The following is a 13220-nucleotide window of genomic DNA, read 5'->3' on the forward strand; positions in this document are numbered from 1 at the left end:
ATTTTAGGTTCTGTATGTCATAATGCCACCATCATTAATTGGTTAAAGACTTAAAATCCTATAAGCTCTATTAAACAGACTTAAAGGTGTCTCCTACAGTTAGGGCCTGCTCAGAACACCTCATGGTCTAACCAAAAAAAAAAAAACAAAGTATATATATTGGACTTCATGAAGTCATTCTAAGTTCCCTTTGCCGTCACCATTGATTGGTTAAAATTTCTTAATGACTCATCAGGTTCTTAATGGCCCCACCATGATGGTTTGGAAGCAAGATTAAATATTGGTTGATTGACTACTTGAGCTACTCTTGCGGATAAATAACTTTTTGTTTGACTTTAGCAACTAATGTGAGTGTTTGGTAAATAGCTTTTGAGAATGATTTTTTATACCCAAAAGCTAAGTTTGAAAAAAAAGAATTACTTGAAACCATGATTAATTTTGACATTATATGAGAAAAATATCAAATTTCTCTAGTATCTCCACATTTATTCTTAAACAATAAGATTCATTGCTCTCATTTTTGAACTTTTTATTTTTAATCAATATTTTTTTTTAATTTTATTTTAAATTTTAAATTATTTGTTTTATTAAAAAATAGTGAACAAATATATTTTTAATTAAATATTATTTATTATTGTAAAGATTAATTATTAAAGGATATATTTTTATTTACGTATAAATATTAAATAATTAATAAATTATTATTATAAAACAAATTTATGTCCTCATAAATCATTTAACATGATGTCAATTAACTTAACATTTCTCTACATGCTAGTCAAACTACTTAATATAATCAATTGATAATTAACTGTTAACCTAATTCGCTATAAGCTCATTGACAAAAAAGGTCAGTGTCAAATTTGAGGATAACAATTAAGTACTTTTGCCTTTAGAGTATTGGTGTATTGGATAAGAAGTTCCACTTAAAACTTCCTATCACGAACAATTAAGAATTTGGGTTTGGATTGGACCCTTTGTACACATAAGTGTATAGTTAAATCTTAAAACTAGATTGACTCAATGTATCCCCTCATAACTTGGAGGTACAGTAGGGGCAAATTATATAATTAACTATGATTCATCTTGCATTATGAACTCTAATTTAAAACGATATTCAAATTATGTTTTACAGGTACATAATGACTATGTTTCGTAAAGAGTGTTTGGTAAGTCCATATTTTGAAACAACATTTTATTCTAAAACATTGAAATTCGAAATATTTTTTTATTATATAATAGGTGATTTTAAGTTTGGGTTAAGATGTCATTTCTTAATTTCTTAGAAGCTGACATGGCAAACCGCAATCATGTCTCTCTGTCCTTATTGGGTAGTGATGCGTATTATTACGTGGGAGCTTCACCGTTGTTAGCCGTAGACCCGATCGCGGCCAATTATATCTCTAACTTCGATTCTGAAGCTTAAGCACACTTGACTGGAAGGCCAATTTTGCAGTGAGAGGAAACTCGAGAAATACAGTGAAAATGAGATTCGGCTATGCGGTTTCAGTTCTTCTACTTCTCGCGGTTTTAGCATTAGGTAATCAAATACTTTTCTTTTTTCCTTTCTATGAAACTGTTGCTACTTTCCTAAGTGGATTTTGTTGGATTTTATCTTTTATGGTAATGTTTCGCTCTTTGAGCTGACAATGGAGTAATTCCTAATTCCTTTCAGTTTTGAATTTTCTGTGTTTCCAGTTGCAGCGAAGAAATCTGGTGATGTTACGGAATTACAGATCGGTGTGAAGGTAAATCTTTGGGATTTCAATTTCTGTTCATTTATATATAATTCCTTCATTTCTAATGTGAGAACTGTCTAGTGTTTTTATTTTATTTTTAATTTTTTTTTTCTTTTTGGAATCGCTTAAGCCGAAGCATTTATGAGTTTATGATTTCACAAGAAATATATGATATTCATATGCAAAAAGCATTGCTGCCTGGAAATGATTATCTTTGATTTCATTTATCTCATCTCATTAGATAGAATATTAGGTGATATTGTATGAATCGTGGATTGTGATTAGGGTGATTAGTTATGATTTATGACTTCGGATTGTGAATAATATATGGTCCACTCAGAATTTCTTATTGATTATTGAATTAAATAAGCTAAAAACACTTGATATTAGGCTCTCTATTTCTAATTAGTTACTCACTGTGTATCACATATATTCTGGTCTCTTAATTGCCATTAGAGATAATCAAGAAAGAAGTATGTGCCTAAATTAGAGTTCACATTGTTTGATACAAGGTCCAAGCCCCCTGCTTTCACTGGCATAACTTATCTAATTTTTCAGATATGTTTTTCAATTTCTCCCCTTAATCTCTATTGATTTATTTTTATATTTGGACTTGCTTCTTGTATTGCTTATTTAGAACCCACTCATTATTATTCTTCTCTGCTTTTGGCTCAATTGTTGCAGTATAAGCCAAAGACTTGTGAACTCCAGGCTCATAAAGGTGACAGAGTCAAAGTACACTATCGGGTGAGTATAACTATTACTACTAGTACTTCTATTCTTGATATTTACACATAATAAAGAAAAAAAAATCAAATTATAAAATTGAAATTTATCTGTGTGACAGTGAGTAATTTTTATATATTAGCATGGTGGAACCTGCACTTAAATGAGATATTTGATTTACTCCTGCAAAAATGGTTACTCAGTTTGTATTTTGAGCTGGCATACTGTGTTTAGTTATACTGCCACTAATAAAGATCTGTCCTGTATCTGGTAAAATGAGCATTATTTGAATTTAGTAGCCTGCTCAGTTTTGGAGCTTACTGCTGGTCTTTGCAGGGAAAACTTACTGATGGAACTGAATTTGATGCCAGCTATGAAAGGGGTGACCCCATTGAATTTGAGCTTGGTACTGGTCAAGTGATTAAAGGTATATTAAATATTTTATAGGAAAATGAGAGACCCTTACTACTAGAGTAATTTTTTTGAGCATCACATTAGGACTCCCCAAGCTCAAGGGTTAACAAAAAGAATACCTAATAATATCAGTCATGGAAGGTTTAAGTAATCCAAATAATCCTAGCACCATTGAAAAATGTTAATGTTAGTCCTATACTGTTAAATTGGTCAATTTAATCTCAGAAGACTTTGTCAGTTCAACACTGTTAAGTTTGCTTATGTGTCTCTAATCTGGTTGATTGACTAGGCTGCCATGTCATTTAGCAAACAAAATAAATCAATCAATCAATCAAGAAGCCACCTCTAAACCACCAAGGTAGAGGCGGGGCCAAAACCTTTTTCCTCCTCTACTCATCATTTTTCTCAAACTAAGTTGCCTGCCACCCCCCTCCTAGCCCCCAAAATTTTAATTTGTAAACTTAATATTAAATTATTAGAACTGATTTAATAAAAAAAAAATTATTCAAAATAAACTTCATATTAAATTGTTAGAACTGATTTAATAAAATTAAATTATTCAAAATCAAGATCTTAATTCAAAAACTTAAACTAAATGTAAAAAAATAAAAAATAAAAAATTATATAAATTTAGCCTAAAATTGTATACTGTACATGGCAAGAGTTAGTCCAGCCCCCGTAAAATTCTGGTCTTCCACCCTTGGTCAGTTGGTCCCTTGTCAAGAGAATATGATGAGCACCTGCTTACTTAGTTTTTCAATTCATCTACTGCACTGCGAAGTTAAACAACATCAACTTACTAAGCTTCTAATGCGAATATTGACTTGATGTGTTTTTTTTTTCCTTAAATAACGATGATGTAGTCTAGTAAAGTAAATTGTTATCCTTGATTATCACTGTTTTACTAGTACGTGGATTAAATTGATAAATTTAATGGTATAGGGATTAAAATGATCGTTTTGATTAGCATAGCCGCATAGGGATTAATTGCATACTTTTTCCAAAAAAATAAAAATAAAATTGCATACCAATATGGAAAAACCACTATTTGTCTATTTCCTAAACCCTTCGTGTTCTTCTTTGGATCAATTTGATTTTAATATTTCTTCATACTTATGTCAAATACTCAAATAGATGTTTTATACTTTTATTACTAGTCCATGCTGTTAAAACTTTTGTGTTAAATATGTGATTGAACTTGAGTGGACTTCTTCTTCACTGTATTTGTCCTTCAGACAAGACACTTCTATATGTGCAAAGGGTTCCATTTCAATGGCACCAAGATATTTTTCTTTTTATTTATATGTTCTTTTTCCTTACTGGCTTTATTGGTGAACAGGATGGGATCAAGGACTACTAGGAATGTGTGTGGGAGAGAAGAGAAAATTGAAAATACCTTCTAAACTTGGTTATGGAGATAGTGGGTCCCCACCTAAGATCCCAGGTAATAATACTACCATCATTTTCTTGGTATCCCAAATTCTTGTTTAGAAGCATAATACATTTGACTCAGGCATGCAGAGAGAGAGAGAGAGAGAGTGAAGAAGCATGAAGCCATAATCATACTTTCTTCTGTTTCTAGTATTAAATCTTTAATAACAATTTGATGTTAACATGGTATCCATTAACTTTGGTTGCATCATCACCATTCTTTATTAAGTACAAACTAATGTCCTTTCTCGAGTAAAATCCAACAGTTTTAATATCTGAATTGGCATATGATACAAGAATCATACCATTTGTCTCAGAATTCTTTCCCTGCTTGGAAATTCATTATTGTTTTAAATGATAAGCAAAAGTGGTTTTAGGATTCTTTTCCGGGTTTTTTTGGTATTGCAGTTCAACTAAAATTTTATGTGTGAATACTCAGGTGGTGCAACACTTATCTTTGACACTGAGCTTGTTGCCGTGAATGGAAAGACATCAGCAGGAGACAAAGCTGATGAGAGTGAACTATAATCTTACGGTGAATCGAAACACGTGAAGTTGTTATTTTCTGGTAGCTTTGATTTTTGGGTCATGGGAACATTATTAGCCAGTCCCTGAGTGGTTTTATTTGTGTTGTGTACTAAATATTCTGATCTGTATTTTGCAACAACACATCAGTAATAACACTAATCAAATGGTCTCGAAAGTTGCCTGGATGTCCTTATTCACTCTTTCTCGTCAGTTATCAACCTGATGAGGCCTATAAAACAAGAAGATACTCAAGAGGTTAGACATCATCACAAGACTTCCCGTTTGGTGCATTTGAATAATTTTGCTTAAAAGTTGTTCAAAAAAAAAAATCAAATTGGACTTTTTAAATAATGCATTTACCCTGAGTGATTTTTTTTTTCTTTCAGAAATTAAAAGATCGAGTGGTTTTGGTAATTTTGGATTTTTTTTTCTTCTTTGTTGAATTACTTGAGTATAAGTTTTTCTGGCAATTTATATCGTGGATCAGGGTGCATTGTGCACCCCGTACCAAAACGACGTCGTTTTGGTCATTTTAATTAATGGTTTGTTTTTTTGAAAATCACGTTTTTCGTTTCGGCCGGTCTATGTATTTGTGTTAATATTCTGTGTATTCTTTGAAGCCATTCTGTGTATTGAAGACTACGATTCTGTGTATTCATGTTAGGGGTACGGGGTACTTAAACATAGGTTGTGACATGTTTTGTGTATTCGAATATTAGGAGGATGATTTCTGTGTAGTTGTGTCAATATTTTGTATATTTCCTTAAGTCACTCTGTGTACTCTAGACAAGGATTCTATGTATTCTCTAAAGTCATTCGTGTCCACTAACATTCGAAACGACGTCGTTTCGGACCAGGGTCCACAGTGCACTGCGGACCCTGGTCCACGATATAACGATTGAGTTTTTCTACCTTTCTATTTTTTTTGTAAAAAGAACAAAATATAACGTTTATTTTAAATGCATATAGAAGAATAAAGAAAAGGTCTATATCTAATTTAGAGCTTATAAATGATCAAGTGTTGCATTATGTCATAATTTATCACTAATAAGAGACTTTCATACAAAACTGCAAATGGTACACAAAATGCAGTATATGTTCATAACTACTTTCTCAACCTATTGAAGGTTGAAAAATAAAAGGAAGAGTTTGATGCCACTAGACTACAAGGTCCTTGGCCATAAGTTTATTCTTTGTTGGCTAATTATTTGTCAAACTATTATAGTTTAATTATGAGCTTAATTTATTTATTTAGACTATATTAGGCCTGAATGTCGCATCATGGCGTGAAGTTTAAACAGATTTTAAAGGCTTCAAGAAGTTGGTTTAAGACGGATGCCTTTCGTTGTTTCAAGGAGTCTTCCTGCAACAAACTGCAGAGTATTAAATAATCAAGAGTCCTATTATCACTTTAAAAGGAGATAGAGTTATCTTAAGTAGATACTAGATAACAAGATCTACATGTCTTTCCCAGTTAATTTTTTCTTGCATTACTCAAGAATTAACATAAATGTATGGCAATGACTGCAAAATAATAATAATAATAATAATAATCCCCGCCAAGTTGTGCCGCTTAACGCATTTTCAACTACAACATTTTTTTGAGTATTACTGACTCTGTTACATTGTAGTATCTGTTCATTTAACTACAACATATTACAAATTAAAGTTTAAATATTACTGGTTATATAGTCTGGGTCTGTATCACCTATATATTTGTTAGCTCGAGAATAGCTCTACCATAGCCTAACCACCCGCCCATCAATCCTTATACCGTGGATCAGGGTCCATAGTGCACTATGAACTCTGTTCCGAAACGACGTCGTTTAACTAAGATAGTAGGAAGTTGACGGGCGATGGACACCGTTCCGTTCGTCCAATCCCCGTTATGTGTAATTCTGTGTATTCTATTTAGAAATTATGTGTATTCTAATATATAATTCTGTACATTAATGATTTGAATGTCATACTTCATGAAACATAAATGATAATACTTAGGCTTATGATTAAGTGTATTCTATTAAGATATTATGTGTATTCTAACATATAATTCTGTACATTAATGATTTGAATGTCATGCCTCATGAAACATAAATCATAATACTTAGACTTATGATTATGTGTATTCTATTTAGAGATTATGTGTATTATACTATTCTAGTATATAATTATGTATACTATTCTAATACCATACACAAAATTCGTGTAAAGAATACACAGAATGTCAAAAGAGAATGCACAAAAAATTGTCACACATGTACACATAACTGATTTTAGTGTTTACACTACTCCAATGGTTAACACACATAATCCATAACCATAATACACATAATTCATAACCATAATGTCCTTTCAACATGTTAAATATTTGAATTGGCATATGGTACAAGAAGCATGCCATTTGTCTCATATTCCTTTCCTTGCTCGGAAATAGATTATTGTTGGAAATGCTCTGTCACCCTATGTCATATATTTGTTAGCCTGTGACGAGCTCTTGTAGGGGCTAAATTGATCATTTTGACAGCTTTAACAATAAGAAAAAAAGAAAAAAAAAAAAGGTATGGTGAAGAAAAAACTCCACCTAAAACTCTAAAAGCACCCATGTGGAGATTTTTGAGTGACTTTTATGTTACTTAGTAATCTCCATTTGGCTTGTTCTCAAAAAAAAAAGTAATCTCCATTTGATTTTTTTTTAAAATTTTTTTTTTACCAAATCTTCAAGAATGAGTGGGCAAAATCGAAAAATTATGTTCTACTACAACAAATGATTTTTGGGTAAAAAAAAAAAGAAAAAGAAGAAAAGAAAAGAAAAATCACACGAGGAAAGCACACGGGTGCCTTAGCAAGCACGTGGCTTTCAGTTGTCCCCTAGGTGCTTCAAAGTGGTTGCTAGACTAGCAACCACTTTGAATTTCTCATGTTTCCATACAATGATCCAATTTTAGACCGTTGTACATCAACAAGGAGGAATTCAAAGTGATCATTAGGTTGGACTAAGAATAGCCCACTCGCTGCCTCACTGTATATTTGCTAGCTCGTGATGGGCTGGCTTGTATATGCCAAGTTGGCCGTTTTGACAGGTCTAACAACAAGAACATTAAAAAAAAAATAGAAGTATTGTGAAGTATTATGAATTGACTAAGCTAGAGTTAATAAAAAGCTTCACCTAAAAGCACTTCCTATGGAGGTTGTAGAGTGATTTTTATGTTGACTTAATAACCTCTATTCATTTTTTCTTTTTTTTTTTAACCAATAACCATGAATAAGTTGGCAAAATTAAAAAAAAAATCAAATTCTACTACAACAATTGTTTTTTTTAGTAAAAAAAATGAAGAAAATTCGTACTTGGGAAGCACATAAAGCGCATGCCTTTCACTTGCCCCTAAGATGTTTCAAAGTGGTTGCTAGTAGAGAAAAATTCGAAATGATCGCTAAGCTGACGACCACTCTGAAACACCTCGGGTGCAAGTGGAGTCATGCAGAGCTATGGAAGCAATAATTTATTATTTTTTTTAAAAAAATTGAAATGTTCAAAATTTTCCTATAAATACCTCTACTTTCAACCTTTTTTTATATAAAAAAATCTTCAAACATTCTAATTTTAATGTTTTATGTGATAAACAATTTTTTAATGTACTAGTAAATTTTTTGAGTGATATGTAGTACAACTTAATTTCAATCAAATACTATTTTAATTCAAATTTTATAATTATCAATTAAATAAAATTTTGACTGGCTTAATTAAATTATAAATTATAATAATTTTAATCACAATTAAAAATTAGAAACGATAATAAATAAAGAAACAATTAAAAAATAGTTAAGGCGGATAAGCTCACAAAAAAAATGAAAAATAAAATAGTGAATGTTGATAAATTTTGAACCCAAAAAATTAATGCACCCAATCAATTTGAACTTGTGACCTCCAGTTTAGAGGAGAACCATAGTTTAACTACAAGATTTTTAGCTAATTAATGACTTTCTAATCGCCAAGGACCTTGTAGTCCAGTGGCATCAAACCCTTCCCTTTATACGGGAGGTGGTGGGTATGCTGACTCTTGTGCTTCAATAGGTTGAGAAAAGTAGTTATGAACAGATACTGCATTGTAATACTGTATTATAATAGAGTTAGTAGTATTAAAAAAAAATGACTTTCTAATCGGTTTATTTCCCTAAATAAATCCCAAATATAATGGAAAATAGGGTTTTGGTTGCAGAAAAATAAAATAAAAGGATCGAGTGAGCGTGATAGTCACGTGACCGTATATCCTAACAAGGCTACTTATGTGAGTTGGAACTTGGGAGGGAATTCCATCTAGCCGTCCATTCATCATCGACGGCCAAGATTTATCTCAGTTAAATCTACTCTTTACCAAGAAAGAAAGAGAGAAACCACTCAACTGTTAAGGTTAAGGAGGAGACGCAAGAAGAGAAAAAATATATATCTTCATCACTCTACACAAACACATCAACTGCTCTGATTCCTAGAGAGAAAGACAAGATCTTGAAGGAGATTGGAATTGTTCTTCTCTTTTAGTCTCAATTTTCCCTGAGAAAGAACATTGCTTTCTTCTCAGGAGAAGAAAATTATTTTTATAAAAAAAAATCCAATCTTTTTCTCATAATTAATTATTTTTATAAAAAAAAATCCAATCTTTTTCTCATAATTCTTGGTGTTTTCTGCTCCAGAAGATAGCTCTCCCTCTTTATATGTCTCATGTAATCATCTTTTCTCCGGCTCTCCCTCTTTATATGTCTCATGTAATCATCTTTTCTCCGTGTGTTTAGTCCCTTTTCATGGGAATTAGTTACAATAACGACCAGTGTTTTTAAATTTTTTTTTTCCTGAAGTGCAGACATTTTCTGGAGAGTATTTGAAGTCATATCCGCAGATCTATTGGTAGGACTCAGTGCAATTTTTTTGGGTGTTTTTCCTGTGAAAATCTATCTGTTGTATAAATTCACGGCCGCCTTTATGGTTATCTGGTTGAAGGGTATATAGAATACAGAAATATTCAGAGACAGAAGAGGAGTATGGATAAGTTACAGTGGGGGAATAGGAAAAGACTGAGATGTATGAAGGTGAAGGAATCGGTTTCAAATGGGAAATCAGATGGGGGTGGGGGTGTGGTGAAGAGGAAAATCACATCTAGAGTTGTTGATAATAGCAAAGAGGCTAATGCTGCTGCTGCTAATGCTTCATCTCCTTGTCGTATCAACAGGTAACTACAAGAAACTCAGAATATTTGCTTTTCAATTTTGATAGATGCATTATTTTTAGTGATGATATTCTTGTTTAGGTTATTGAGAAAATTTGTGGGATAAACTGTGAATGAACACTCATTCTTGTGTTTTTAGTGGTGAAGTTTGGATCTTGATTAGATTTTCCAGTACAGATGGAGATTTGTGTACTCTGTTTTAATTTTTCCCTGAAAATTCTCTGAGATTTGATTTGTAATCATTTACTAAAATGTTGGAAAGCTGCTAATATATGGTTTTTTCTTAAAATGGAGTTTTGGTCTGTTAGTGGTAGTGGTTGAGTATTACAATTATACAAAGTTACTCTGTTATTGAATTGAATTTAAGAGTATAGAGTTTATACAATGGATTCAATCTGGTCAATATGCTATCATCTCTTCTGGAAAATGGTGACTGTTATTCCTGACTAGGTCTAAAGATTCTTTTCTATTTTGAATTGTTTAGTATTTATCTTGTTGGTTGGATAGTAATAGCTGTTCGTAGATTCCAAATTTTCCAAAATGGATTAGTCTACCGGGATGAAACTTAAGCTTGAGTGGTACTGAAAGAAAAGTATGGGCTGAAATTTTTTGTGATGTTATAGGGATTTGGGGACGAATAGATCTAATGGAAACCACGAGAATAAAAAGACAACAACATTGTCTCCAGAGAAAGAAGATAGGTATTACACCACGAGAGGATCGGTAGGATTGGATGAGCATAGCAAGTTATTTATGGACTCGAGGGAGGAGAAGAAGAAGGTGGTTTGGCCAAAACTGCTTGTCACATTATCCAGTAAAGAGAAAGAAGAAGATTTCATGGCCATGAAAGGTTGTAAACTTCCTCAGAGGCCTAAGAAGAGGGCAAAGTTGATTCAAAGAACCATTCTTGTAAGTAGATCTAAAGAAGAAAACAAACTTTTTACAATTCGGGTTGTTCTGATATCTCTGTAATCTCATTCCTAACCAAACTCCCACCTTTCTTTTCTCGCAGTTGGTGACTCCAGGTACATGGTTGTCGGATTTGTGTCAGGAGAGGTATGAAGTGAGGGAGAAGAAGACTTCTAAGAAGGTATTTAGCCATTGTTCATACTTTAAAAAAATGGTTGTTTTGAGCTATCTACCATGTTAACAAAGACTGGTTTTTTTTTTGGATTTTGTTTGTGTTGCAGAAGCCAAGAGGGTTAAATGCAATGGGAAGCATGGAAAGCGACTCGGAATGAGATTTGGGAGAGGAAAAGATAAGAGAAGAGGCTGGAGATGGAGATTGATTTGATATTTCCCTTTTGGTAACTTGTAGTAGTGATAGATAGTGTTGAGGGAGTAGAAATTTGGGCTATGATGTGTTGTGCTGTGCTAATCTCATCCCATTTTGATGTTAATACCCTTTTTTCAGATTGTCTTTATTTAAGCATTTGTTTTCCCTGATTTCATGCTTGTGTTTAAAACTCACAGCATCATTATTTTATGGCTGCCTTAGAAAAAGGAAGCAGAAATTGTCACTAGAGTTGGTCCATGATAGACAAGGGAAGTCCCATATCTCTTGGGCCTCAAAGTATTTACCAATCCAATCTCAACAGTTGCTGTGGTCCAATAGTTTAAGATGCAATAGTTATACCATGTACCCAATTCAAATTGTGAACATTCAATATGTAAATTGTGTATTTTGGATCCGGATTCACAGAATAATTTACCTAATTTTCACAAGTTAACTATGGGTACATATAATAAAATATAATAATGGTATATTATGTGTTTGCAGTTAACTTATTATGAGCTTGTAGTTAATTTATTATGTGTCTTTAATTTATTTAGAAACATAATTTATTAACTGAATATTAAATGCAAACACATAATTTTTTTTAATCAGGATCCACATGTTATAACAATTAGACTTGAGGGGTTGAAAATTCTTTCCAAACAATTTTTTTGTCTAATTAAATGGAAAATACTCCAAAAAGAAAGGGTTATGATGTACCGAAACTTCTGAAGGAATTGTCTATTTCTTTGTTTCCCCTTTCCATGCTATCTAGGAGAATTTATCTAGTTTCACACTTGTGTTAGATCGTTTAACAAATCTTTATTTCTAATACAAATAGGGTCAGATCGGGTCAATATTATGTCTGAAAATTTTTTATGTAAAATATTACGGAGTACATTATAAGTATTACACTTTTCCTTATGGCACGTTTGGTTTGTAGAATAAGCCTGAAATGGAATAGCATTCGCAATAATAGGTCTACTCCTTTGAGAAAAAATTTAATATTTTAAATCCAAATGTAAAATTATTACAATTTTTTTTAGGCAAAAGGGTCAAATAGACCCATGTACTACCATTGATTGTTCATCTAGCACCATGAACTAAAATATGGTCCATTTAGGCCATTATACTCTTAATAATTTTTCATCTAGCATTTTTAGCCTATTTCTAACAAGTTACCCATCTAATTTGATGACATGGAAAAATAAAATTAGAAAAATGATGACATGTTATTTATGTGGATGTTTTGGATGATTTTACCCTATTTCATTAATGAAGAAAATGATTTCTTGCAATGAAATATGGTACAAATCAAAGTTGTTATATAATGTTTTAACTACAGTGTACTACACTACTGTGTATGTATAGTGGGGTATTCAAAATTGTTCGGCAATGAAATTCCATGAAAATCGATATACGAAAATTAAATATAATAGCTTAAGATATTGTATTGGGTAAATTTTATTATTTTTTAAAAAATAATTTAATTTTCATATATCAATTTTAATGGAATCTCATTGTTGAACGACATTTAATAGCCCGCTATACATACACAGTACACTGTAATTGAAACTTTATATAGCAACTTTGATCTTTGCCATATTTCATTGCAAGAAATCATCCAAATTAAAAATACAATATCTTAAGTTATTCAATTATCCAAAAATCCAAAAATATTAATTTATTTTTAAAATAAAATAAAATTTACCCAATACAATATCTTAAGTTATTATAAAAATAATTTAATTTTCATATATCGATTTCCATGAAATCTCATTGCCGAACGATAGTGAATACCCCGCTATACATACACTGTAGTTAAAACTTGAACTAATATCATTTTTGGTCCCACGACTTTTGAGGTCTTATCACTTTTGGTGCACA

General features: G+C 31.9%; 2 protein-coding genes across 6 annotated transcripts; both read left to right on the forward strand.

Annotated features, from left to right (window-relative positions):
• Positions 1-1381: 1381 nt before the first annotated feature.
• On the forward strand, positions 1382-5029 carry LOC116031721 (peptidyl-prolyl cis-trans isomerase FKBP15-1-like). Its single transcript, XM_031274002.1, has 6 exons — positions 1382-1540; positions 1699-1748; positions 2424-2486; positions 2802-2892; positions 4219-4323; positions 4750-5029. The coding sequence occupies exons 1-6, from the start codon at positions 1486-1488 to the stop codon at positions 4836-4838; spliced, it is 453 nt and encodes a 150-aa protein (XP_031129862.1). The 5' UTR covers positions 1382-1485; the 3' UTR covers positions 4839-5029.
• Positions 5030-9479: 4450 nt separating this feature from the next.
• Positions 9480-11564, forward strand: LOC116031643. 5 transcript variants are annotated; one of them, XM_031273903.1, is made up of 6 exons: positions 9480-9557; positions 9695-9738; positions 9832-10060; positions 10681-10966; positions 11070-11147; positions 11248-11564. In XM_031273903.1, exons 3-6 carry the CDS (start codon positions 9873-9875, stop codon positions 11296-11298), a joined length of 603 nt encoding a protein of 200 aa, XP_031129763.1. In that variant the 5' UTR covers positions 9480-9557; positions 9695-9738; positions 9832-9872; the 3' UTR covers positions 11299-11564. The 5 variants fall into 5 exon arrangements, with proteins under 5 accessions (XP_031129763.1, XP_031129760.1, XP_031129764.1 ...); XM_031273904.1 differs by having other exon boundaries at positions 9519-9557; positions 9690-9738; XM_031273900.1 differs by having other exon boundaries at positions 9695-10060.
• The last annotated feature ends 1656 nt before the right edge of the window (positions 11565-13220 follow it).

This window comes from Ipomoea triloba, chromosome 10 (assembly GCF_003576645.1).
Source record: "Ipomoea triloba cultivar NCNSP0323 chromosome 10, ASM357664v1".
NCBI classification, from domain to species: Eukaryota; Viridiplantae; Streptophyta; class Magnoliopsida; order Solanales; family Convolvulaceae; genus Ipomoea; species Ipomoea triloba.

Excerpts from the sequence above, each read along its gene's own strand:
- LOC116031721 (XM_031274002.1), top strand. The coding sequence starts at position 1,486 with ATGAGATTCGGCTATGCGGTTTCAGTTCTTCTACTTCTCGCGGTTTTA. Across the intron at positions 1,541-1,698 it reads TCTCGCGGTTTTAGCATTAG|TTGCAGCGAAGAAATCTGGT; the intron begins GTAATCAAATAC and ends CTGTGTTTCCAG. Across the intron at positions 4,324-4,749 it reads GTCCCCACCTAAGATCCCAG|GTGGTGCAACACTTATCTTT; the intron begins GTAATAATACTA and ends GTGAATACTCAG.
- LOC116031643 (XM_031273900.1), top strand. The coding sequence starts at position 9,873 with ATGGATAAGTTACAGTGGGGGAATAGGAAAAGACTGAGATGTATGAAG. Across the intron at positions 10,061-10,680 it reads TCTCCTTGTCGTATCAACAG|GGATTTGGGGACGAATAGAT; the intron begins GTAACTACAAGA and ends GTGATGTTATAG. Across the intron at positions 10,967-11,069 it reads TGATTCAAAGAACCATTCTT|TTGGTGACTCCAGGTACATG; the intron begins GTAAGTAGATCT and ends CTTTTCTCGCAG.